Source organism: Megalobrama amblycephala, linkage group LG10 (assembly GCF_018812025.1).
Source record: "Megalobrama amblycephala isolate DHTTF-2021 linkage group LG10, ASM1881202v1, whole genome shotgun sequence".
Lineage (NCBI taxonomy): Eukaryota > Metazoa > Chordata > Actinopteri > Cypriniformes > Xenocyprididae > Megalobrama > Megalobrama amblycephala.
In genome coordinates, this window is record NC_063053.1 from 3041969 (window position 1) to 3068047 (window position 26079).

At 36.0% G+C, this 26079-nt stretch overlaps 1 protein-coding gene across 4 annotated transcripts in view; it reads right to left on the minus strand.

Annotated features, from left to right (window-relative positions):
• Window positions 1–26079, minus strand: part of lyst (lysosomal trafficking regulator) — a 98241-nt gene that overhangs the window by 22372 nt on the left and 49790 nt on the right. For 3 of the 4 annotated variants that reach the window (XM_048203964.1, XM_048203967.1, XM_048203968.1), the window contains 21 exons: window positions 24727–25093; window positions 23467–23620; window positions 22785–22958; window positions 22483–22643; window positions 19992–20182; window positions 18671–18919; window positions 16582–16755; window positions 15681–15830; window positions 15450–15587; window positions 14882–15080; window positions 14451–14579; window positions 12049–12658; window positions 7917–8097; window positions 6427–6596; window positions 4905–5135; window positions 4471–4637; window positions 4222–4374; window positions 2788–2949; window positions 2074–2265; window positions 1780–1973; window positions 166–375 (listed from right to left, as the gene is read on the minus strand). In XM_048203964.1, the coding sequence (XP_048059921.1) occupies window positions 166–375; window positions 1780–1973; window positions 2074–2265; window positions 2788–2949; window positions 4222–4374; window positions 4471–4637; window positions 4905–5135; window positions 6427–6596; window positions 7917–8097; window positions 12049–12658; window positions 14451–14579; window positions 14882–15080; window positions 15450–15587; window positions 15681–15830; window positions 16582–16755; window positions 18671–18919; window positions 19992–20182; window positions 22483–22643; window positions 22785–22958; window positions 23467–23620; window positions 24727–25093 (4356 nt within the window). The remainder of the gene's footprint in view (window positions 1–165; window positions 376–1779; window positions 1974–2073; window positions 2266–2787; window positions 2950–4221; window positions 4375–4470; window positions 4638–4904; window positions 5136–6426; window positions 6597–7916; window positions 8098–12048; window positions 12659–14450; window positions 14580–14881; window positions 15081–15449; window positions 15588–15680; window positions 15831–16581; window positions 16756–18670; window positions 18920–19991; window positions 20183–22482; window positions 22644–22784; window positions 22959–23466; window positions 23621–24726; window positions 25094–26079) is intronic. The other variant, XM_048203966.1, reaches the window with a different exon arrangement.

The following is a 26079-nucleotide window of genomic DNA, read 5'->3' on the forward strand; positions in this document are numbered from 1 at the left end:
AAGTGTGCATGTGTGTTGTCCTTTGATTGGAAACACTAATCTGAAAACTGTCAGCAAATAACTAAAGCAAAATGTCACACAGTCTCTGGCCGGCATGTAAAAACAAAAAGCCATTTCTGTCAACATATCGGCGTGTCAATCTCGTGATGTGTTTATTGTCCTCACCTCGAGGCCGGGACTGAGGCTTTCTCTGAGGATCTCAGAGTAGCTCTGCTCGTGGACAAACTCTAGCGCCTCCCTCCTGTCCTCCAGAGGAACCGCGGAGCTGAGCGTGTGCACCAGCATGCGGCCGATCTGAACCCTGAACGTGTCACGACAGGACCAGAGGATTCGCCTCCACTGCTGGCGAGGGGCGCCGCCACGACCGGTGCTGCCCTGAGGAGGTAAACCATCATACAAACTCACTGTGTTAGTGAATGCAGGGCCAGTGAGAGACAATAGAAAGGTGTAATACTAACATATAACTATGCATTCATCATATGCACACAAGTCTTTTGAAAAGACCATGTTAACAGACCAAGATTCTAAACTAAACTAAAACTATAAAATTCATTAACTAAAAAATAGTTAATAAAAAAAAAACATATTCATTACTTGAAATAAAACAAAGATTACCTGAAATAAAATATATATATTTTTAGTTGAAGTACTAAAATAACTAAAAAAAAAAAAAAAAACCTGAAACTTAATATATTATATTTAAAAAGACATATTAACATATTAAATACAACATATTATATACAAAACAAATACAAAAAATTACAAAATTGCACAACAAAATTGCTAAAACATTAAAATTTAAATTAACACAAAATAGGATGGATGGATGGATGGATGGATGGATGGATGGATGGATGGATGGATGGATGGATGGATGGATGGATGGATGGATGGATGGATGGATGGATGGATGGATGGATGGATGGATGGATGGATGGATGGATGGATGGATGGATGGATGGATGGATGGATGGATGGATGGATGGATGGATGGATGGATGGATGGATGGATGGATGGATGGATGGATGGATGGATGGATGGATGGATGGATGGATGGATGGATGGATGGATGGATGGATGGATGGATGGATGGATGTTTTATATAAATATAAAAATCTATTTATTAATTTTACCCCCCAAAAAATTACTAATAAAAAATGCCATATATATCAGTAAAGATAAACTAAAAATATATATCTGTAAATATTGGTTCATTAATTTTAAAAAAAAAATTTTTTTAAATATAAATATATATAGTATAGTTGCACTATACACTAATTAATTAAATCACATTAATCATAAATAATTAAATATAACAATATTTACATAGAATGGCCCTCATTTATTTGTCAGCAAAAAGGCTATTTTCATGGGAAATAAACAACAAAATTCATACAATTAACAAAAAACTATAGATGACATTTCAGATTAATACAAGATATTAAATAGAAAATATTAAACAGAAACTTTTTTTAAATGCATCAGTTAAACCGCTGAATAAAATCGTTTTCTATTTACATTAAAAACACTGCAGTCCAGTAAAATACATGGAAGGTATGATGGTGGTAGAAAGGCCCCTAAATGAGAACAATATTTACATAGAAAAGCCCTCAAACGAAGATAATTCAAAGATAAATGTGGTGACCAAAGGCCAATCTAAAATTTCTCTGGAACAATGTGCACTGAATACCAAAAATATAACCAGTAACAAACAAAAAAGGATCATTTGATTTCATGTTGAATTTAAGAAACACAGACGTCTACTGTAAGTGACTTACCAAGCTGATCTTTATGCCCTCCATCATTAGTTTGAGAATGTCTTTGCTGAAGCTCTTCATGTTGCCCGGCGGGAGCGGGGTGGAAGGCGTGGAGCCGTTCTCCTCGGACGTCTGTTCACCAGATAACGGCATGGACATCGAGTGATCAGGAGACTCAGGGAAGTTCAGGAGGTCAAAGAAATCATGGTTGATGTCTGAAGAGTAATGACAAACTGTTATTTATTCTTGTTATCACTAACAAAAAAGTACCATGGTAATACTGTATTCTTTCAATGAGCAGATGTTTGTATGTACCTTGATAGATGAGTCTGTTAACGGCCAGAACCACGAGTCTCTGTAGTCGCTGGACCAGCTCCGTCTCGCTGGCTCTGATGGGGTTTTCTTGACTCATCCTGCGCTGCATCATCTGGGTAAGTTCATCACTGGCTACGGAGCGCATTCGCGTCAGCAACGAGTCAGACTGGGCCAGCGTGAACCGCCTCCGACCTGATCAAAACATGCAGGTAGTGAATAACAACAAAAAGTTTGAAGAGCAGAAGATATTAGTATCAGTATCTCACCACCTCATAAATACTTAGACAGACAGAGAGACAGATAAAGGTATTAAAACAACCTTGAGTGATGCTAAGTGGTTAGATAAGGCAGGTTGTCATTTACACCTGACATGTAACATGCATCCTAGCTAGAAAGTTCAAAAGAGCAGCATTTATTTGAAACAGAAACCTTTTGTAACATTATAAATGTGTTCACTGTCACTTTTGATCATTGCTGAATAAAAGTATTTTTTTTATCATCCTAGATGGATGTTAATGCCAGGTGTAAATGAGAGAGAATGAGAACGATAAACAGATTGGTTCATTCACGTTAATGCACACACAGGCACCAGTAGTTCAGGACACTGGGCGGATGAGCAGCAGACAAGATTTAATCAGTTCACTGCACACAGCCAACATCCCTGAGAGAGACAGGATGTTGTCGCCCATTTGTGCCAATGGGGTCGATGGCTACCTGCATCTGAGGGGAACATGTAGGAGTTTGCTCCGGTAGGGGAAGGGAGGGGGGAATCCTGGGACAGGAAGCTGAACGGGGAGGGTAGAGGAATCAGGCCGTATGAGCAGTAGTGCTGCCGGGGAATACGGGGAATTATGGAGTCTTTCAGCCCCATTGAACCTTGGGAGTGTGAGGGGAGGTGATAATACAACAAAAACACATGAACGATCAAGCGTGACATACAGGGCTGATGGTTAAGACACAAAGACAGATGGATATGGAAATTAAAGAAACAGATCACCCAAAAAGAGTAGCATGGATATTCGACTTAAAAAAAACAATACAGGTTTGGAACAGGGTTATTATGGTTAACTAAAACTAAAACCATCACAAAACATACATTACTTGAAATTAAAAATAAATGATAACTGAAATAAAGTAAAATATATTTAAAAATAATTTACTTGCCAAGGGAAAATTTCTAATTTTCATTTAGTTTTACTTGATGAACTAAAATAACAAAACCTAAAACTGAAATAAAAATTTATAAAAACACATAATATAATAATATATACAAATTAAAAAAAAAAGAATAAAAATGAAAAATACTTTAATAGTTTATTTAACATTAAAAGTGTATTAATAATACTAAAATAACCATAAGTGAGAGTAACCAATGACAAAAGACATCATTATAAGGTAAACTATCACTTTAAATGCAAACCCAAACAATCACATGAACATGAAAAATACTAGGGATGCACCAAAATTTCGGCTCCTGAAAATTTTTGGCCGAAACAGCTATTTTCGGTTTTGGGGCGAAAAGGTTTTTGAAAGCAGAAATCAGTGACTAAAACAGATGTTTAACCTGTTTAATCCCACATTTTTCCCAGACATGAAAATATCCAAATGATGTTACCCCTTGAAATAATCAATAATTATGTTTTGAAATTTTTATGGTAAAATCTGTGTGTGAAAAACTATGTTTTATGGTCGGTGACCGGTGGGATAATGTGTATATAGGCTATATCAGCCCAATTAATAACACATTTTAAACTCCGTTTCATCACATTTTAGGTGTGAGAAATCATGGGATAATTTTTTGGGGTGAACTATCCCTTTAAACTGCGCTGGTCATGTGACGATTTGCACTAACCATTTGAAACTGCACATATTTAATTGAGACCCTTTATTATTTCCATATTTGCCAGAAATGCACTAAAACAGCAGTCAGTAATATTTTTAGAGCTTCATAAATGAACACTTTACAGTCACTGAGTTAAACTCAGTTTGATTGTTAAATAAGTTTGAATAATTAATTGATTTTTAATTGATTTATTATTTCTTTTTGTTTTTTTGCCAATGCATCCTGAATTTTCAGCTCCGGCCCAGAATTTTCATTTCGGTGCATACCTAAAAAAAAAACACCCTTTCACCTCTAAAACGCCTCACCTGCGATGCTTTTGCGTTTCTGCTGTAGAGCGTGATGTGGCGAGGTGGGGACGTGCACATAGCTGCTGGATTTCTGAGTGTCCTGATTGGCCGTGGTCTTTATGAAATCAATGGCTGCCTGGATCACGCGGAACTGCAGGGCCAGGGCCATTTCTGAAAGATGAAATTACAACAGAATATTTCCTATTACAGTCGAATGACACGTCACATACTGCATCACTGTCAGACAAAAGCAGTTGTTTTCTTTACCCTGTGTGCGCCGAACTTTGCTGGTTTGCATGTAGCCCAACAGGGTGATCAGGTCTTCGATGATGCGGAAGTACTGAGACCCCGAGGAGCTGCAGGAGTGGATGGTGACGGCCACCAACAGCTGCTGAATGTCACACACCACCAGTTTGTAGTCATTCGGAGGAATCCTACAGAGCCAAAGACATCAAGAAAGAGTTCACTTAGGCTGTGTGTCCACCAAAGCGTTTTTTTTTTCCATCCAAAATTTGCAATGAAATTCTACGTTACACTATAAATTCCATTTTTATGACTGGATTCTGTGATTCCGTCCACGTTACTCGCATCGTGGAAATCATAGGGCCCTAGAGAAATATGCTCATGTATGCTGGCAAAAGAGTTTCCCCAACACTGACACCACTTTAAATATGGCATCTACTCTGACTCAGGCACGTTACCCGTTCTCCAGGCCGTTGAGGGTGGACAGCGTGTTGAAGAGCACGTAGAGTAAGCCGTGGTCCAGGAGGATGTCGGCCAGCTTTGGGCAGGCGTTGAGCAGCTGCAGCAGCAGACACAGGCCGTTGTGCACCAGCGAGTTCTCATACAGAGAGTTCTCCAGCAGACCCAGCACAGGGATGATACAACGCTTCCTGAACGGGGAGATGTTCTCCATATCCTCCAGATCCAGACTGAGAGAAGAGAGAATAATGGTTGGTATTCACAAGGGCGCTGGTGGGTAAAGTTTCATTTAGAAATCATGCAGGAGTTTCTTGAATATGCTTCCTCCTGCCACATATTGTTTGCAGAGGAAAAACCTACAATTATATATAGTTATCTATAATATTTTTAGCATTATTAATATACTATTATAGTATTTTTTAATATGTTGAATTCGTTTTTTTTTTTTAATATTTTCTTTTTAATTTTAGGTCTATTTAGTTTTTATTAATTTTTAATTCAGTTGTAATTTTAGCCATTTTATTGGTTCAATTTAAACTAAAGTTTTATTTCAATTAACATTTATTTTATTTCTTTAAATGTAATTTTTATATATATATATATATATATATATTTAATAAAATTATTTTAAATATGTCATATCATATATAATATATTATAATATAATATCAAGTTTTATAATATATATTTTTTAATATAAATAATAACAATTACTGTTTCATTGTCAGTAAAATAAACAAAACTTGTATAGCCAATACATGGCAACTAACTGAAATAAAAGGTTTTTTTTTAATATCATTATTTCAATTCATGTTTATTTTATTTCTTTAAATGTATTTTTTTTTGTTTAGTTAAAGACAACACATTAAATATGTATATATATATATATATATATATATATATATATTTATTTATTTAAATACTTTATATATATTTAATAATAATATAACACAGCATATATATTATAATATATAATTTTATAATAGAATTATTTAATAAAAATTATAAAATGTTTCATTTTTTTTAGTAATAAATAAATAAATAAATAAAAAATGTATAGCCAAAATATTTGGCATGTGTGGCAGTAAGCTAATTTTATACTCTGGAGCTAATAATGAGCCCACAAACACAGCCTAACGCTGCATTCACACGGGGCGTCAGTGTCAACTCTTGACATAGGCCGTGTCTGAAGCTTGGGCTGACGCGACCGTTATAGTGATAACAGCCAAGCACATTACTTTCCGGTGTTGCACAATCGCAATTGGCTAGCAACTGCTCTAGGGTATTTGCTTAGGGCGATCTGATGGGATGACGCCTGCGTTGGCGCTTGAAAAGTTGAGAAATCTTCAACTTCTGCCGCTTGCAACGCGAGTGAAGTGACGCGACGGAAACCACAATTCAGTTCGGCAACGCGTGACGTCACCCATTCAAAGTTAACACCGGCGCCCCGTGTGAATGCAGTGTAACAAGCTATCACCACTTATGGTCATGTCTTCAGTTCTAAATTGTTCTCATACTCACTCTTCCTCAAGCCCCACCGGCCGTCCAAACAGCATTTCCAGGAAACACTCCAGCAGGCCCTGTGAACCCTGGTGCAGGAACAGCTGATTGGCCAGCAGTGAGAATCCATGATTCTTCAGGAACTTCTCCTTCTGGTCTTTCTGAGCGCGGCTGAAGTAGGCGTCCAGGAGCTACGTGAATAAAAGTACATGTTTATGTATCCATGCATGTATGAGATACATAAAAATAAATAAATTAAAGCCACTTCAGCTCAGTGTGGTCAATGAAACAGGTGAATCAACTAACCAACTATATTCACATCAGCTTAAATAAACAAGCCACAGCAGCAGATGAGATAAACAATATAACTCTGTAGATAGAGATAGTAAAAATAGTTCTTATATTTTCATTACATGTTTGAACAGCATAATCTTTTCCACAATTTCAAATTTCAAGAAAAAAAATATGTGTAAACTGTGCGACCTCATTGTGCATTGTATAAAATACAAAAAAGTAACACAAATGTATATATATATTATATAAATATATTGCCATTATCTAATTTAGGGGTCTATTTTCTCATAAATCGACATATTCCCCTAAAATCTTATATATAAAAAATACATACTATTTTGGTCACAATTACTTGGATTCTGTGGAGTGACTCACAAAATCCATTTTTAAATGGATTACAGAAAATGTTGTGATTAAGAACCTCAAAATTAAACAATTAATAATAATGCGAGTTATTTAAATTAAATAATACATTTTTCAAGTTAAAAGGGAGAGTTTAAACAATGTTTCAATCATTTTATAATGCTTATGTCGAAGTACTACCATGTTTATTGATTCAGTCCTGTCCACATTACAGAAAGAGATTTTCAGCTTTAATAAGCATGAATTAAATTAAAGTTTTACTCATTTGCGTGGATTCTGCACACAGGAATCTCTGGCTACAATTAACAACAACTAATTGTTGGCAACAATGTGCCAAACAGTTTAATACCTTGAAATGTATTGCAGTGTGATCTAAATCCACTTTACACTGCATTGTTTATTGTATTATAAGTATTGTGCATGCAGCAATAAAACTGAGACATTTTTTTAAATTCACTTGTCACACCAAAATGCATGGAAATGCATGTTTCCACCATGTAATAAAAAATAAAAAAAGGTAATTGTGGCTTTTTATCTCAGAATCGCAAGATATAAACACAATTGCGAGATATAAAGTCAGAATTGTGAGATATAAAGTCAGAATTGTGAGATAAAAAGCCACAATTACCTTTTTTATTTTTTATTTCATGGTGGAAACAAGCTTCCATACATTTTGGTGTGACAACTGAATTTATATTTCGCAATTCTGACAATTGCATGTTATAAAGTCAGAATTCTGACTTTATAACTCACAATTCTGACTTTATAAATCGCAATTGCATGTTATGAAGTCAGAATTGTGAGATAAAAAGTCATTTGTCAACTACTCAAAGATGAGCTAAACGTGAGCGGACCTTCATGACGCCCTGCTGTATGAGAGGAGAAGAGTGGTTGACCAGGACGAGAAGAGCCTCCGGCTGGATCAGTTTGTCCATCACCTCCTCCAACAGGATGTCCGGCAGCAGAAGCAGAACCCCTCTCAGTAGATCATACAGACCGCAGCAGATCAGAACCAGACAGTCTTCTGCACTGGACCTGAACCAATCAGAAAACACATACAAGAATCATCTCTGTGAAGAGGAGAAACGTCATATCCTCGGCTGTTAACCAAAACAGCAAGCAAAACACAAACATATTTTGGTCAAAAAAATAATGTTACCAGGATAGAAAATTACTTATACTGTTATATAAGACAATAGTCATACTGATGAACAAAAGGAAAACAGTACTTGACTGGCATCAGCACTAATGACAGCTCTAAGAAAAGCTCATGTGTAATCCAAAATATGGTTTGTGGATTGGATCTCAGAGTTATAAGCTGTTAACATTTAATGAGTTGAACTGATTATAGATGGGATGTGTGTTTAGTACAGGAACAGCAATGACGAAGACAGGAGGCAATTACCCAGACACTTTTTGAGCACATTAAAGAGATGATGCAACTTATAAATGAAGGCTGATATTAGTCATTCATCCCCAAAACTCAGCGGCATAAATTAGCATAATTAAAGAGTGCTATTCATTGTGTGTAATTTAAAAGTACTCCCTGGATATATTACGCAGCTCTAGAAGAACTAAACGCATCACACAAAATATTTAAAAAAAGGCTAAAGGCTTCAGAAGAGTCTCACTCTGCTCCCTAGATCAGTAGTGAGCACACTAAGACTCCATTTCTAGGGCTGTCCTATTGTCAAAGTTGTTTTTCTTACTGGAGACATGAATATAGTCAAGTCATCTTCATTTATATAGCGCTTTTCACAATACATTGTTTCAAAGCAGCTTCACAGTGACAATAGGAAAATTAATTGACAGAGATTGTTTTGGATTTACAGCAGCACTAAGAACTAAAAAATTATTAATCGAGCTAAAGTTGGTTTTTGATTGAATCACTTCCGATGAAAAAATAGTTAATTATAACAATATATTTTTCCCGTGGCCACGACTTCATTATATTGAGGGAACGACATCCATTTGTCATGGCCACGAGTTACATGTGTAAACAACCTGCGCAACCATGGCAACCTGGAATTATCAGAAATGAACAATACCATAATTAGGGCCCTATGATTTCCGCGATGCAGAAAACGTGGACGGAATCATGGAACCCATTCATAAAAACGGAATTTACTATATAACACGAAATGTCACGGAATTTGTCAAATTTTTGATGAATGAATAAAAAGCAGGTCTGTACACTTAAATTAAATCGTGATATAGACTAGTGTCTGTAAATATTAAACCACAAAAAGACTATTTAAATATGAATCCTGCATGTTTGTGTGACTCTGAAATGAATATCGCAGAAGCGCGGTTTTTATTTAACACACACATACACACACACACACACACTGAAGCACGTGTAACGCTCGCAGTGTTTTCATCGCCTCATGTACGCACAAAATTCATCTTCAAAAGTCACTTCATCAGCATTTTATAACTTTATTTGAGAAAATCTATCATCATACCATAAACACACAGTAACTCAAAGGTCTTGGCAACCCGTCAAAATTAAAGTTTGATTTAGCTTGACAGAAACATACTGTTGTACAGTAGAATTTAAAAACGTTTCAATGTAATATTAATACTAACACTAATAGACTTAAAAATAATAATAATAATAATAATAAATTATTAAAACTATATTTTTAAGGAACAATCTCAGTTTTTCTTCCATGTTTTAAACAGTAAAGCTCTGTTGTGCAGCATTTAATAAAAATAGTTTAATTTCATGATTAAAAGATAAATTAATGTTTTCTGTTCATTTGATTGCCAGAAAAATTAAAATATGCAACAGAACTTCTGAAAAACAAAAAAAATATAAAAAATATTTTATTTAATTAATAAATTTGTTGTTTTTAAAAATTCAATTAATTAGACATTCTTTTTGAACCATTAAAATCAAGTCCAAAAAACTTGAAATGGAAAAAACGGAATTTGGAAAAATTAAAGCGGAAAAAAACGGAATTTGGAAAAAAATAAAACGGAATTTGGGAAAAAATAAAATGCATTTCATAGGGCCCTACATAATAATATTTTTAATTAAGAATGAAAAATAAGGGTGGAATTAAGGAATGATTAACCTATATAAATTCACGTAAATGAACTTCCTGTAAAATTCCCGTGCGCCTACAGAAATAATATAAAATCATAAATAAAGCTTTTATAGGTTATATACAAATAATATATACAAATATTCTTTTAACATAGCCTATTAATACTAAAACATTTTTGAACTTAATTCGAATGCTGTCACAGGCACGAGGGGCTACAAGTGAAAACAGACGCTCATTTAAGCTACTGTCGTCAGAAATAGCCAACAGAAACAATCAAAGTCAAAACTTTACTGGCATGATCGGGCTTTACAGTATTTAACCTACAGAATACAAACTTTAAGTAACACAAAGGACAGAATGCTAATTAGATTAAAAAAAATATAGGAAATATAGGGGAAAATAAAGCAACAAATGTAACTAATAATAATATAAACATTAAATAAAAAATAAACGATCAGTGAATGGATTTAAAAGACTGTTGGTTGGGATTAAAACGTACAACATTTAAACATTTATTGATAAACTTCATTTGAATGCTGTCTAAGCAACATTGCGCACAATATACTATCTATGTTAATATAATAATTTCTTAATTCCGTTCTTTTTCTAAATTAAAAATAAATATTATTATATTCTTGTACATTTCTGATAGTTCCAGGTTGCTATGGTTGCGCAGGTTGTTTACACATGTAACTTGTGGCCATGAGAAATGGATGTCGTTCCCTCACCATAATGAAGTCGTGGCCACGAGAAAAATATATCATTCCCTCACCATATGATCCCGAGGCCACAAGTTATCATCACGTTCCCACGAATTAATCTCTTGTGGCCACGACATATTATTACGTTCCCACGAGTTTAACTAAATGAACCAAACATGTCCCCTCCCGGTCACCGTAATACAAAGGGAAAGGATAGGGAAGGAGGTCTTCGCAAGGGATAATAGTTGAAACGTCAGGGCTGTTATCTTCATGTCTACAAAAATACTCAAAAAAGTATACCTATTTTGCTATGCATTTTGCAGATTTATTAGGTTTTATAAGGATAGCCATTTACATTTGTGCATTTGGCAGATGCTTTTATCCAAAGTTATACATCTTATCAGTTCATGCATTCCCTGGGAATCAAATCCATGTGTTCCTTGTGCCATGATCTACTGTTTGAGTTACAGAAATTCATACATAAGGTTTGCCTATAAATGGCTTTAAATGAAATAAAAAATGTGATTATAGGTATCTTGTTATATAAATCATATTATCAAGGGAGTTAATTTGTGAAGCGCATCACAAGCACCATATGGCTTCAAATGCCCGATTGCCACAGAAAAACTATAATGGTATATCAATAATACTAAAATAACACTGAATTATCACAACAACCATAAATATAAAAAATAAGAATTTTTTTAAATATTGATGGCTTTGCTCCTAGAGTTTACAGTGTGCCACATGTTGATTAATCATAATACTAATTACATTATGTGACATTCACCCTTACTTATTTGCTAAATGGTAAAAAGGTAACATTTTCTCAGTTGGTAAATGAGCATCTGCTCGTCCATAAAGTCAGCATGAAATGTAAATTCACTATTTATTTACTATATGCATGTTATGAATCTTATTGTGAACAATTCAACCATCAATATATTTCATTTAAAAAAAAAAAAGTTTAATCTTAAATGTCATAATCCAGATTCCAGTGAAAAGGATTTCTCCAATCATTTAGTCTGCTTAAACCCCACCCCTGCAAGCTTGTGTGTGCCACGCCCACATCTCAACATCCAATCAACAACTAAAGCATAGAACCAGGTCCAGCCCTATTTTTTCTTTTTCGATATTGTGTCACAATACAAAACAAAAGATCTGTCGCTACTTCTGTTTCATCGAGTTTACACTGCTGGCTACAATTAGTGTGTAACAATATAAAGTAATACCTGTCATTACTGGAATCCGCCTTGCTGTGTCTGTCATAACCGGGTGAGTATGTGTAGCTTTCCCAGTCGTCCGGTGGGGCGGCACGGTCAGTCACAGTGGGCCAGCGTGCGATAGTCAGAGAGCCGTTCTGTGCAGGAAAAGCCAAACCCAGACTGGCCAGGTTACTGTGGCTCCTCTGGAAGGACTGGATTCCCTTCAGGCTGTCAGGTCGGCGTGGCGCTTCCTCACTGGTCCAATCGAAATGGTCCTCTGACTCCAATGGGCTGCCTGGTGGCCCGTCGTGCTCCTCCTCTACACTGATGGAGGGCGTGCGGTTTCCCACGATGCTGCCCTCCTCATCAACACCTACAATCTGAGAATCGCAAATGGTCTTTGCTGACTCGCAGCTGCTGAGAAGCTGCTCGTCTCCACCCCGCTTCAGGGTCTCTGTGCTGCCCAGGGCCTGCTGGGTACTTAGGGATGTGCCTTCTTCAGGCTCTGTGCTCCCGGTCATGCTCCCATGAGTCAGACGGGGTGTCAGGGCTGGAGAAGAGTGTGGAGAGGGACCTGTGCTAGGAGGACGCAGAGCCAGATCTTCATCTCCATGCTCAGGAGAGGAAGTGTGGCGTACTGTGGGACAAAAAAACCCCCACATAATTTAGTAAGAACTCTGTCTTTTTGTACAACCAATGACATGTTTCTATGGAAGCTTGTTTCCACCATGAAATAAAAATAAAAAGGGGTATTTGCGTCTTTTTATCTCACAATTCTGACTTTTTTTCTTGAAATTGCACGATATAAAGTCAGAATTGTGTGATATAAAGTCCGAATTGCGAGATATAAAGTCCGAATTGCGTGATATAAAGTCCGAATTGCGTGATATAAAGTCAGAATTGTGAGATATAAAGTCCGAATTGAGTGATATAAAGTCCGAATTGTGAGATATAAAGTCCGAATTGTGAGATATAAAGTCAGAATTGAGTGATATAAAGTTAGAATTGAGTGATATAAAGTCAGAATTGTGAGATAAAAAGTCAGAATTGTGAGATATAAAGTCAGAATTGTGAGATATAGTCAGAATTGTGAGATATAAAGTCAGAATTGAGTGATATAAAGTCAGAATTGAGTGATATAAAGTCAGAATTGTGAGATATAAAGTCCGAATTGTGAGATATAAAGTCAGAATTGCGAGATATAAAGTCAGAATTGTGAGATATAAAGTCAGAATTGCCTGATATAAAGTCCGAATTGTGAGATATAAAGTCCGAATTGTGAGATATAAAGTCAGAATTGCGAGATATAAAGTCCGAATTGTGAGATATAAAGTCAGAATTGAGTGATATAAAGTCAGAATTGTGAGATATAAAGTCAGAATTGTGAGATATAGTCAGAATTGTGAGATATAAAGTCAGAATTGAGTGATATAAAGTCAGAATTGAGTGATATAAAGTCAGAATTGTGAGATATAAAGTCAGAATTGCCTGATATAAAGTCAGAATTGCGAGATATAAAGTCAGAATTGTGAGATATAAAGTCAGAATTGCCTGATATAAAGTCCGAATTGTGAGATATAAAGTCCGAATTGTGAGATATAAAGTCAGAATTGAGTGATATAAAGTCAGAATTGAGTGATATAAAGTCAGAATTGCCTGATATAAAGTCAGAATTGTGAGATATAGTCAGAATTGTGAGATATAAAGTCAGAATTGCGCGATATAAAGTCAGAATTGAGTGATATAAAGTCAGAATTGCGAGATATAAAGTCAGAATTGTGAGATATAAAGTCAGAATTGTGAGATATAAAGTCAGAATTGTGAGATATAGTCAGAATTGTGAGATATAAAGTCAGAATTGCGAGATATAAAGTCAGAATTGCGTGATATAAAGTCAGAATTGTGAGATATAAAGTCAGAATTGCACGATATAAAGTCCGAATTGAGTGATATAAAGTCAGAATTGTGAGATATAAAGTCAGAATTGCGAGATAAAGTCAGAATTGTGAGATATAAAGTCAGAATTGTGAGATATAAAGTCAGAATTGTGAGATATAAAGTCAGAATTGCGCGATATAAAGTCAGAATTGAGTGATATAAAGTCTGAATTGCGAGATATAAAGTCAGAATCGCAAAGTGTAATACAAATAAATGTGACTGACTGATTTTGTATTTGTCAAAGGTCATGTGTTTCAAAGTTTAATTTAAGACACAGCAGTGAAATACAGCCAGACAAGGACATTTTCAGTGAGTAATGCCTGTAAAGTGCGACAAAATGAGTCAGTGTGTATATTTTTCAGATTAATGAATAAGAGCATTATCATCGGCGAACGGCGAGGAGTTAATGATTATAAGTCTGCTGCTTTAATGTGACTGGAGGTGGTGTTGACCTCTGGTCTTGGGGGAAGTGGGTGGCAGTGATGCGTTACCATCAGCGGGCATTTCGGTGAAGACAGAGGGAGAGAGTGAAACCACAGAGCTGCAGGCCGATTTCCCTCCACTGCTGGAGTGTCGCAGGTACATCATGGACTGAACCTTCTCCTGGTACAGCTTACCATCTGATGCCACAACAAGAAAACATGCATGAATTAAAATGGTCTTGTACTGACTATAATGGAAACAATTTAGTTTTACATTTAGTTTTATTAAGATTGAGGTTAAAGGGGTGACCCAAAAAATACTTCTGCTATCATTTTCTCATCTAAAACCTGTATCATTTTTTCTTCTTCTGTGAATCACAAAGGCAGAAGCATCTTGAACATTTTGCTAATCATCTTCCTTTGACAGAATGATCCTTTTTTGTGCACATTTTTTACTTTAATAACTCAATCAGATACTGGTTTTCAAAATGTTTGCTCACCGATATGCAGAGAGAAGTAGAAGCTGGTGGGCGTGTGGCACACGTAAGTGTTGGTGGGGGGGTGAACAGCCAACAGGAAATTATAAACCAGCCGCAGCAGGTCCAGGTCTGGAGGCGACCCCAAAACCTCCTGGATGATTTTGACAAACGATAGGCAGACCTCCTGTGGGATGGAGGTCAGGTACTCATCCCGATGCTCCTATGAGAACAATAACGATGATGTTACAAAACGACCCACATACTGAACTATGATTGGTCTTCTTTCTTGTATCAATTGCATATTGAAAACCGATTGGTTGCTATTTCACCATAGGTTGATTTTAATGATGCAATCAAATTTATTTTAAATTTAATGTAGTGTATTTGCGATTATTGGATGGTAGGTGCCCCAAAAATGTTTTCGCCGAAACCGAACATTTTAATTTACCGAAATTTCAGAGCATCAGTAGTTGATTCTCATAGACAGCCGACACAAAGCAAGCCTCATGACCACATTTCAAAGACTACATTCTAGACCTACTTGACCTCCATTAACCTCACGTGTTTGTCCGTGTTGTAAACTTCTCACCTGAAGCACCTGGCAGGCGAGCAGGAAGCGATGAACCACCTGGGCCTTCAGAAGCTGTCGAATGTTGAACATCTGCTGAGGATGACGCACTCTGATGAGGATCTCTAAAGCGGTCAGCAACGTCTCCCACACGCCACACTATCACAAACACACATACAGCCATTACAATTAGATCTATATAAAAAACTGCCAAACTCTATGGTATGTTCTCATTTAGATGTAAGTGTGAACCTGAGCTTTGGCCCATATCTTCCAGTCCAGCAGTATTTCAGAAAGCAGTCTGAGATCTTGCACCACCACAGTGGATTCAGCATCCAGATGAAACTGGCCGTCTTCTCCAATCGTCAGGATTGACCCGCTACAGCAGCCGTCCAACAATGTCTATCACACCACATGCACACAGATATACACATTTGTGAAAAAAAAATCCAGTGATACTCTACATTTCAGAGGAAAACAAGTATATGCTGAGAGAGGGACAAAACGGTCTCACTGTCAGTCTGCATTAATGGAGAAAGCCAGCAGGGTGCGCTGTTCAGTACAACAGCAGCCAAGTACACAGTAATGTGGCACTGGTGTGAGTTTAAGTATTGTTGAACAGGGCGATATAAAGTGCTGCAAGAACGACATATTTTTGGCCAAAACCTGTAAGGTTTTTTATTGGGGGGTCTAATGCTATTTCATGCATTCTGACTTATTTACACAGTTAAAGAGTTGGATTCTCATGCTAAACATGGCCAAAGTTTCAAAACACGAGTTGGACGTATGATGGAGTATTTCTGTGCCAAATATACTACTTCAGATTTCCTACATGTTTCAGAGAGTTTATTTCGAGTATGGCCTTGTATTATATAATAAAGGGCAGATTTCCTTGTATGGGCACTTCTCCGGGAATGCACATGCACACATCACCCAGAGCGAGAGCAAGAGCACGCCCATCAACGCGCTTCGTTTCTTTTTACGGAAGTCGTCGTCAGCGCTGCACAGGTCTTTCTAGAGGAAGATTTGTCACTTTGTTTTTAGACCACGAAATCAACAATGTCACCAAAGAAGTGTGTTTTTGGTTGTGAGGGAAAGATAACCTTGCTTCCCAAAGAACAGACTTATCTATACCTGATGCGCTAAAACTCACCTTCAGAATGTGGTATCCCACAATGCACTTGGGCTTGATGAGAACCTGGTGAATCATGGAATAACCGTGGTAACACTCCATCTCATGGGTGCGATGCTGATTGTTTTTCACCAGAGACAGAAGAAGCTGCAGCGCCAGAGCTTGTGTTTTCTCACAGTCGCTCAACTCCACCACCTACAAGAACCAACGAAAAAAGACAGAAAGAGAGGCAACATAAATGCAATGTGATTGAGATGGTGCAAAAATCACTGTATGCATGAAACACGTCATGTAAGTGAGTTGTGATTGTGAATGTGACATTCTGGGTCATGGTGTTATAACACACAGAACAATGCTTTCAGTGAGATGATTATTAGTGACGGCTGCTCCAAACTAAACGACCTAAATAAACTAGATCCATCTGCACTCAATTTTTTAATATATTAATAAATATCAGTTATTTGGCATCGTACCAAGATTGAGCATCTGTTGCTATTTTAATTGGCACTGCTCCTCAATTATTTTTATTTTGGTCTCATCAGCATGCACCAGGAGTTGTTGTTTAACATCTATGGTTTAGATAATGTCAAAAATTAACACCATTTATCTGCAGAGATTTAGCAAATATATATAACTGCAATGCAAAATGAACCAGCATTGTAAATATCCCAGTGGTTTTAATGTGATTTTCATTTGAGTATTAAGTTAATATACAATTACACATTATTATTACAAATTTCAAATAACTACGTTTTCTATGTAAATATATTGTAAAATGTTACTTATTCAGCATCATTACGCCAGTTTTCAATGTCACATGATCCTTCAGAAATGACGCCATGTCATAATAATTATAATTATGAGTACAACCCATGACATTCTACTCTGAGCTGTTCACATCCTCAGACTCAGAATTATGCATAAAAAAAAAAAACATTTTATTTATTTATTTTTTATTTTTTTACTTCATCGGAATGGTACGAAACTTGGTAAAGGTTTTGGCACTTGCTATGTGATCACACACACACAAATAATGGACATTATTCGAAAAGGGTAAATGGTCCTGAAAAAAATTAACACATTGTTCACGGTCAGAAATGAGCACATTGGAAATTAATGGCAAACAAATTTCATCTAGTGGAAAGGTTTGGTACTGCGCCCAAACAAAATCTTACTGAAAGCTCATTTATTGAGATATCAACCTCAAATTTGGAGCACAACTTGTTTAGACGTATGGCTTTGTTTTTCTCACAGTAAAAAAAAAAAGTATATATATATATTCATATAAAATTAAAAAATAGTATTTTTGTGCATTTTCATAATATTAAACTATAAATTTTTTAGTTTCACTTTTTTCACTTCAACAATAATCTGCCAAGTGTTGTCTTTAAAAAGAGACCAAACTTCAGTCTGTGCTCCAAAGCATTCAAGATTTACGACAGTAAACTGGAAATTTAATCTATAATCTAATCTAATATAATCTAATAAATGGATCATAACTTTTCCATAAATATAATTTAGTACCATAAAATCCCCCCAAAATACAAAATATTAAATAAAAAAACATTATCGAACTGAAATATAGTACATTCATTTCATTGAAATAAAAAATAATAATAATAATTAGATGGTTAACATATACTACAACTCAAAAATAGTAATATTTGCTTCTGTATTCGTATTTCTGTTATCATGACAGACTGAATGAGAGAAGCACAAAGCAAGGCTTTAAGGTGTCATTTGAGAGATTTCTGAAGGACAATGTAAAGGGAACACAGTGTACAAGAGAACATCCCCAGGACAGAACATGCCAACCAAAAAAATCAATTTTTTCCCTCAGAGAGAAAGAAACAGCGTATTATCAGATTACCAACAAAAAATGTGCTCTGGACTGAACTTCAGATGTACTTTTGCATCTCAAACTGATTGCTTCAATTAAAAAGCACAGCAAACACCTACCAGAGTATTGTGAATCAGCAAGAACGACACAAAACATCTGGTCAAAATACATAATTAGTTTGTGTGCAGTAAACAGAAGTGCAGTGACATAAGAACTCATTCCATTCATTCTCCGTCTCTACTGGTGACAAATACACAAACAAACACGTACCCGTGCAAACAGGAAGACAAAAGAGCCAGTGCCACCGATCTTGTGCAGGGCGCTGTGTAGGCCGAGAGCTTTGCAGGGCATCATGGTCTTGAGAAAAGGAGGCTCCAGGATGGAACTCTGGACCTCTTTGGCACTGAAGGGCCGCTGGGAAACCACCGCTGACTTGGCCTGGCCCTTCAGACGGATCACTGGCTCATATATGGTGTACAGAGATGGCGTGCTGGGGGCATACACTACAGCTAAACTTTCCTGTAAAAACACAAATGCACACACACGTTGAGATAAAAGCAGATCCACACATTTCAAGTTCCTGAAAATGTCATGGAGAACAGTGTTGTTTTTTTGTGTGTGCACTTTTTAAAATAAAAGAGTTCAATGCAGTATGTAGTTGTCAGCATGGACAGGCAGTGAGATTTGCTTGACTACAGTAATGAAAATTACATTTTTATAAAAATAGCATCAAAGTGAAAAAAAATGCTGATTGTCCTAAAACATACGCTTAATTTTGCAAAAAATATTATTAATCATTATTATTATAACTATTTGTTCATCTCTCAATCATCATTGTATTGTATTGCATTATATGTTTTAAAACTACAGAGCTTTGATCATAAAACTAAGCATTTAAATATCATCTTACTAAGACGTATTATTGGCAGATATTGATATTTATATGCATTTTATGTAAGTATCTGCTATACTGTCATAAAGATCAAAATTTCATCTTACTTTTTGTCCATTTAAATATCAGCATCTGCACCAAATTGCACATTTTTGCTCAATTTGAGATGTCTTTTCTTCCATATTCTCACTATATCATACAATATGAGGCATAAAAGCTTGATGTATCAAACATGACACTCAAAAAAAAACCATGCATGCAAACTTTTTCAGATTTTTTTTTTTTTTAATTTCGTCAAAAGGTTCAAAAACTGTTCCAGGCTTTAAAGGGTTAATATTTTTCTTTTGATTTTGAAGTGAAATGTATACAAAACTATATATTATATTGTCAGAGAAGATCTGAAAAAAAGAAGCTAATTCATCCATGAGGAACGAAGGTTTGTGTTTAAGTGACTTGCTGATAGCAGTAATTACAGTGCATGTAAAGCATTAGCATATGAACACCTGGAACAGCATGTAAAATCACTGGTAATTAAGATGTCAGTGGGTAAAACTGAACAGAGCACTTAAGCAGGCAGGAAATGATGTACAAATGGACAAATAATGCTGAGGGAGATAAACAAGCCTGGTCAGATACATTTGCATAAAAGCCTTCCGGTAAAATTTTGACATTCAAAAAACCATGTATTCATAGGCTTACAATAAGAGGTGTGATGTCAACATCTGTATTCCTCATGAGGAGTTCCCGTATCTGCTCACACTGAAGACCCTCCTGTGTCACGTACTTGGACAGTGTCTCTTGGGGCTTGCCGTACTTGCAGGGCATGATGGAGGTGAGGTCAGGACCGCTGGCATACAGGTAAAAAGCCTCCGCAGTGTCAATTCTGGAGCCTAAAACAAGCAATAACCAGTTTATTACTTCTTTGCTGAACTCCCAGCATGCATTTTTAATTTAGGTAAAAAGATGTAGGCAAATATCACTGTCTATTACTGTATATTGTTATAGTGGTGCATTTAAATTATTAAATATTCTTCTGTTATTTCATGAAAACATATATTTAACAACTCATTTTAGAGCAAATACATAAATATAAAAATTGTAACACTTTACATTAAGATTTAATTTGTTAACATCAGTTAACATAACTAACAATGAACAATAACTACAGTATTTATTAGTATGTTAATTTCAACATTTACTAATACATTTTTAAATGGAAAGGTGTTATTGCCATGGAGCGTGAGGGTGAAATTAGCATAGAATATGCCACTGCTATGTTTACATTATGGCTCCACTGTCATTTTGCTTTTCGAAGAAATATAAAACATTCAATTCAGTTGGATAACGGTCTCTTCAATCTCATCCAACACGAGCTGCAAAGTCATATGTAGTGCAGCAGGAATCAGGGTTCACTGATCACGTGACGAGAGTAAGTGACGAGATGACTGACAAGACCATGGCAGAGGATTCATTGCACAACAGAGCCTAAGTGTCTGATAAATGTCTTATCTTGTAGAATTCGTACTCAGCACCGCTGCTCCCTATTCACAGAGTACGCGTGAAAGCGAAAGTAAACCGCGAACGCACATTCAGACCCGATTTTAATACCCCTGATGCATGCAATATGAATCTCCCAATATGAAAGCTATCTTAGGCTGGGCTGTGTAGTTGTAACCATCTCTTAGCTCTGTATCATGATTGAAGAAAAAATTGGTCTCTATTTGCACTTTTAATATTGAGAGAGTACTTTGATTATGGTTGCACTTATTGTTTGCAGTTAATATGACTAAGAGAAAACTTATTTATACTGTTTTTATTTCTATGATCAATTTGTGAAAGGAGTTCAAAGGAGGTCAAAAGCTGTAGAAGTTCATAATTCATGTACAGTTCTGAGGTCTGAAGAGACTCATATGAATCATACAGAAGAGAAGACAGTCAGTTGAGTTTGTGGCAAAACCTTTTACAGTGCTTGAGTATTGTTGTCTTTTACTGCATATGATAATTCATACTCAGAAAGTAGAACTAAAATGACATCCATTACAAGATGATTAGTTAAAACATTTCAAATGCACCAGCAGACAATTTTTCTAGTCATGCATTTCATCGAGGATTTCTTAAAAATACTGTGTAAAGTCTTGTCTCGTCTCGTGAACTCAATCTCGTATCTTGTGAGCTAACTGTGTTGTCACACCCCTTGCTGTAAACATTAATAAATGCACTGTGAACTTACTAACAAAATACAAAACATACAAAATAAAATATACTGCTCACTGTTACTCATGCAAGTTAATATATTAACTAATGTTAACAAACGTGACCTTATTGTAAACTGTTACCCCACAAAATATATGAATATCATAAAAAAAAAAAAAAAAGAGAACATGTGGTAGATGTGTTTGAAATACAGCTGGTGACCTAAAAACAAATAAAGAAAAAAACATTCAGTGGCCCATCTGCCCACATTAGAGTGTTTCACAGGTTGGGAGCGGCGGGACTGGGGCCATTCATGACCTATTAGTAGCAACAGAATTGCTATTCTGTTTAAAAAAAGCTTGTTGTGTGGAGAGAATGTGGAGAATTTGTGTCTCACGCACGGAAACTACCAGCAGCAAGAGAATCCCACGTTACTAACAACAATCGCAGACTTTCAAAGTGCAAATGAATAATCTTTGCAACAGCACATACTTTGATATTTTATTATTTATATACTATTCTAGTTTTTATGGTAACATTTGTTAACATTAGTTAATGTATTACATAAAATAAACTTACAGCACTTCAATGAACTTCAATGAACAGCACTTCTACAAACATTTATTAATCTAGTTAATGCAAACTAATGTTAGAAAATGGATATTTATTGTCAAATTTTAACCTTTTATTAATACTTTGAATTACATTTTATTTTTTATAATTTTTAGTAATGTTGTAATGTGCTTTTGTCACTTTTTTATTTCAGTTTTAGTTATTCATTTCCAGTTAGTAATTTTAGTGCTTCAACTTGCCAAGGCAACATTTCTAATTTTCGTTTAGCTTCAGTTTTTCATCTAATATTTATATTTTATTTAATTTGACAAAAATTATTTTAACAGTTTTAGTTAATCCTTTAGTAAATATTCCAAACACACCACAACAAGCTTAAATATTACAAACAGAATTACTTTTTAAAGGCGAAGGACTGGTTTCTTACCATTAAAGAGCATCAGCGTGCCCATATCCCAGCGTGCACTTGGACTGGACTGCTCCTCTGAGGGGTGCTGACAGTGTCCAAGCATACAGTAGGTCTTATTACTGTCCGATGACAAACTGGACTTTCTGGGCAGAGTGAAATCTAGCGAGACGTCACACTTCCTGTATGTGGCACAGGAAGGGTTGATTAAAACAGTGTAGCTTTTCTGAATTAACTAAAGTCTGCATGCCTAAATTACAATTGTCATATTTGGCTGAACTATTCCTTTAAATCATCCACCAACCATTTGAAATCACACTCACCTAATGCCGCACACCCAGAGGGTCAGCTGACCGTGAACGCTCTTCTTGCCCTCGGGCTGCTGCGTGTACGTGAAAGCCAAGTGCTGCCACCTGCCTGCCGTCAGCACGCCGTCTCCAGACTCCGCCTGGGCGAGCAGACCCGCCTTCATCTCATCGTTGGGATCAATGCAGGTCCTGAATTCACAAATGAACAGACAATTTTGAAATTTAGAAACTTGTATAAAGAAAATTATGCATTTAGTCCTGGTTCGCTTAGCGTTCACGCTGTCATTTTTAACAACAAACCCAAAGATACAAAACAAAACAAAAAAATGGCTTTTATTATGTATATTTTGCAACAGACCGTACCAAACATCCAAAACAATGCCGTGTGATTGGCTAAATGCGCTCGTTGTATGTGCTTATACATATTTTTACCAGCTGAGAACTTGTGTAAAGGAGTCAAAACAGAGCCAGGAATTCCTCCGTTGCACACAAACAAAGAATCGCTGTGAGGAGACGACGTTTCTGACACCTGGACCAAACTGTAATGGGCAACATAGCGACTTTGACGAGAGGAATCAGGTATGCTTGAGCATTCTGTCCTTTTTAGTGTCGCATCTCGTGACATCACATCTTGTTTTTGGTTCATTTAGATACAAACATACTTGGTGCAACTTTAAGTTTTTGTCATGCCACTCACCTGAAGGTAAAGGATCCGGTGGAGATGTTCACCCACACCTGAAGCATCAGTGCCTTAGAGCCCATGGAGAGCACATGGAGGAGGCATCTGTCTGCCTGCTGGTCCGTGACATGTGCGGGACCATGTAGGGACTCTGCCAGAGACACCTCCTCTTCTGAAACACACAGCCAAACACATTGATCAAACGATTCTTGGAGTGGGTGGTATTCATCTATCAGTGTTGCTATTGTTAACTAAAACTAAAACTATTACAAAGTATTTTCAGTAACTGAATTAAAGCTGAAATAACTAAAACAAATACTTGAAAAACTTAAACTTAAAAAAACAACCTAAAATTAAAAATTGCCAAAACAATGAAATTAATAAGTTGAAGCAGTCAGTACCGATACCAGCAAAATTTTGCAATTCTCTGTACCAATTTCGGTACCAGAGCAAAAACTGTTGAATCAAATACTGTAAAAATGCTTAATTGTACAATGAATTTCTTATTTACATCATGTCTTTGTTGGTTATGATGAAAGGATTCATGTGCGGTTCATGTTGAACAAAACAAAACCTGGTGTGTTTTCAGCACTGTTAAGTGGATTCTGACTAACTTAAAGTCATAAAAAAAAAACAAAAGCACCTAAAAACATTACTAAAACTAAAATTATTAACAATATTTTCGGTAATTGAATTCAAACTGAAATAAAATGAAACAAACATATGAAAAACTTAAAATAAATAAATATGTTGCTTTGGCAACTAACTGAAATAAAAAATTAGTATTAAAATTGCTAAAACTTAAAAAATAATTAACGAAAAATATAAATAGAAAAAACTAATAAAAATAACAAAAGCACATAACATTACTAAAACTTAAACTAAAATTTAAATGAAAACTGAAAACTGAAAATATTTTATATATATATATATATATATATATATATATATATATATATATATATATATATATATATATTCCCAGTAATTGAAATAAAGCTGAAATAAAACAAAACAAATATTATGTTAGTTGCCTTTGCAACTAACAGAAATAAGTTTAAAGTACTTAAATTTTAAATTAAAAGTGCTAAAATTACTTAAACTGAAATAAAAATAAATTAAATAAAAAAATAGATATACTCAGAAAAACTGAAAATATAAAAATAAAATATAATTCAAAATAATAATAAATACTATAGTGTATAAATGATACTAATCTGCGTTACAAGCTTATACAAAGGCAAAAAAAGAGAAAAGAATGAACAATGATCTTCTTACCCTTCTTCGAAAGGCCGTCCTCATCCTTCCCCGCTCGTACCCACAGCGAGGCGCTGAAGCCACTGGCCATGTGAGGCCAGCAGTTCTGTCCCACTAAGGGCAGGTGGAAGGGTGCAGTGTGCCAGGGAGAAGAGCGCAGATGACCAGGCCTGCTCATGTCTGCTTCAGCACGGCCTAGGGGTAATTTACCCCTCAAAAGAGAGTTTACTCCACCCTTACCCACAACCGCCCCATGAGGCCTCGTCCCAGGGGAGGGGCTCAAGCCAGGAACCCCTGTGCCAGGGATCATGGGAAAGGACATGAAGTAGAGGGGCTCTGTGTCCGAGTTAGCCTCCACAATCTGGAGCACGCCTCTCAGCAAGATCTCCTACAGATGATGAAAGAAAATAAAGATTTCTGTGAAGGGTGTTTGCCCGGTTTGCACAATTTGATTCACAATTCCTGATTCACAAAACAATCCATGCTGGCATAATCCATAATGCAACCCACCGACAGGTTTCATAAAATTTATAAACTGATGGTGCCCGTCTCTGTTGCCTGGTACAATGAGAGTGAACTAACACTGTCATAAATCCTGAAAAAGAGACTCTTGGTGCATCCCAATTCACATACTATCCGTCCTAAATAGTATTCGAAATCAGAATCAGTGTGTCCCAAATCGTAGTGCTGAAATGAGTTTTCCAAAGATACCCGGATAGTCTACTTTTCCAGTTAGAATCCGAAGTGAAGATCCATGCACACTTTAACAGCTAATAGTGCACGTTGGACGAGGATTCAATTAGAACTACAAACATGAATAAAAAGTGTTTAAAAACTACAAACATGGCGGATGTACGAGATTGATGGTTAATCAGAGCAGTTTAGAGTATCTAATCTGATGAAAAGATATTTATTCAATGTTATCCACATTATATTTCATCTGCAACAGCATTGTGAATAGGGCTGTCGCGGTTAAGGAATTTCCCTTGCGGTATTTTTGAGTGGCTCAATAGCGCGATATGCGGCATTACCGCCATATATATATATATATATATATATATATATATATATATATATATATATATATATATATATATATAGAGAGAGAGAGAGAGAGAGAGAGGTCATATTCAATAACGAAACTAAATAGAGCATTGAAGTAAAGAGAATGTCAAAATAAGGGTCTACAAAACAGAACATAAACCTGACAATAAGATGGTAGAGCTATTGTTGTATGTATAATAGTTAGTTTCGATCCTCGAATCTGACTAAACAAGACTTTCTGCTGATATTTCACGAGTATAAGGCAAGCAGAACTAACGTTACTCATCTCTGCGCGTTCTAGACGGGCTGTCACTCAGTGCAGTTACATTG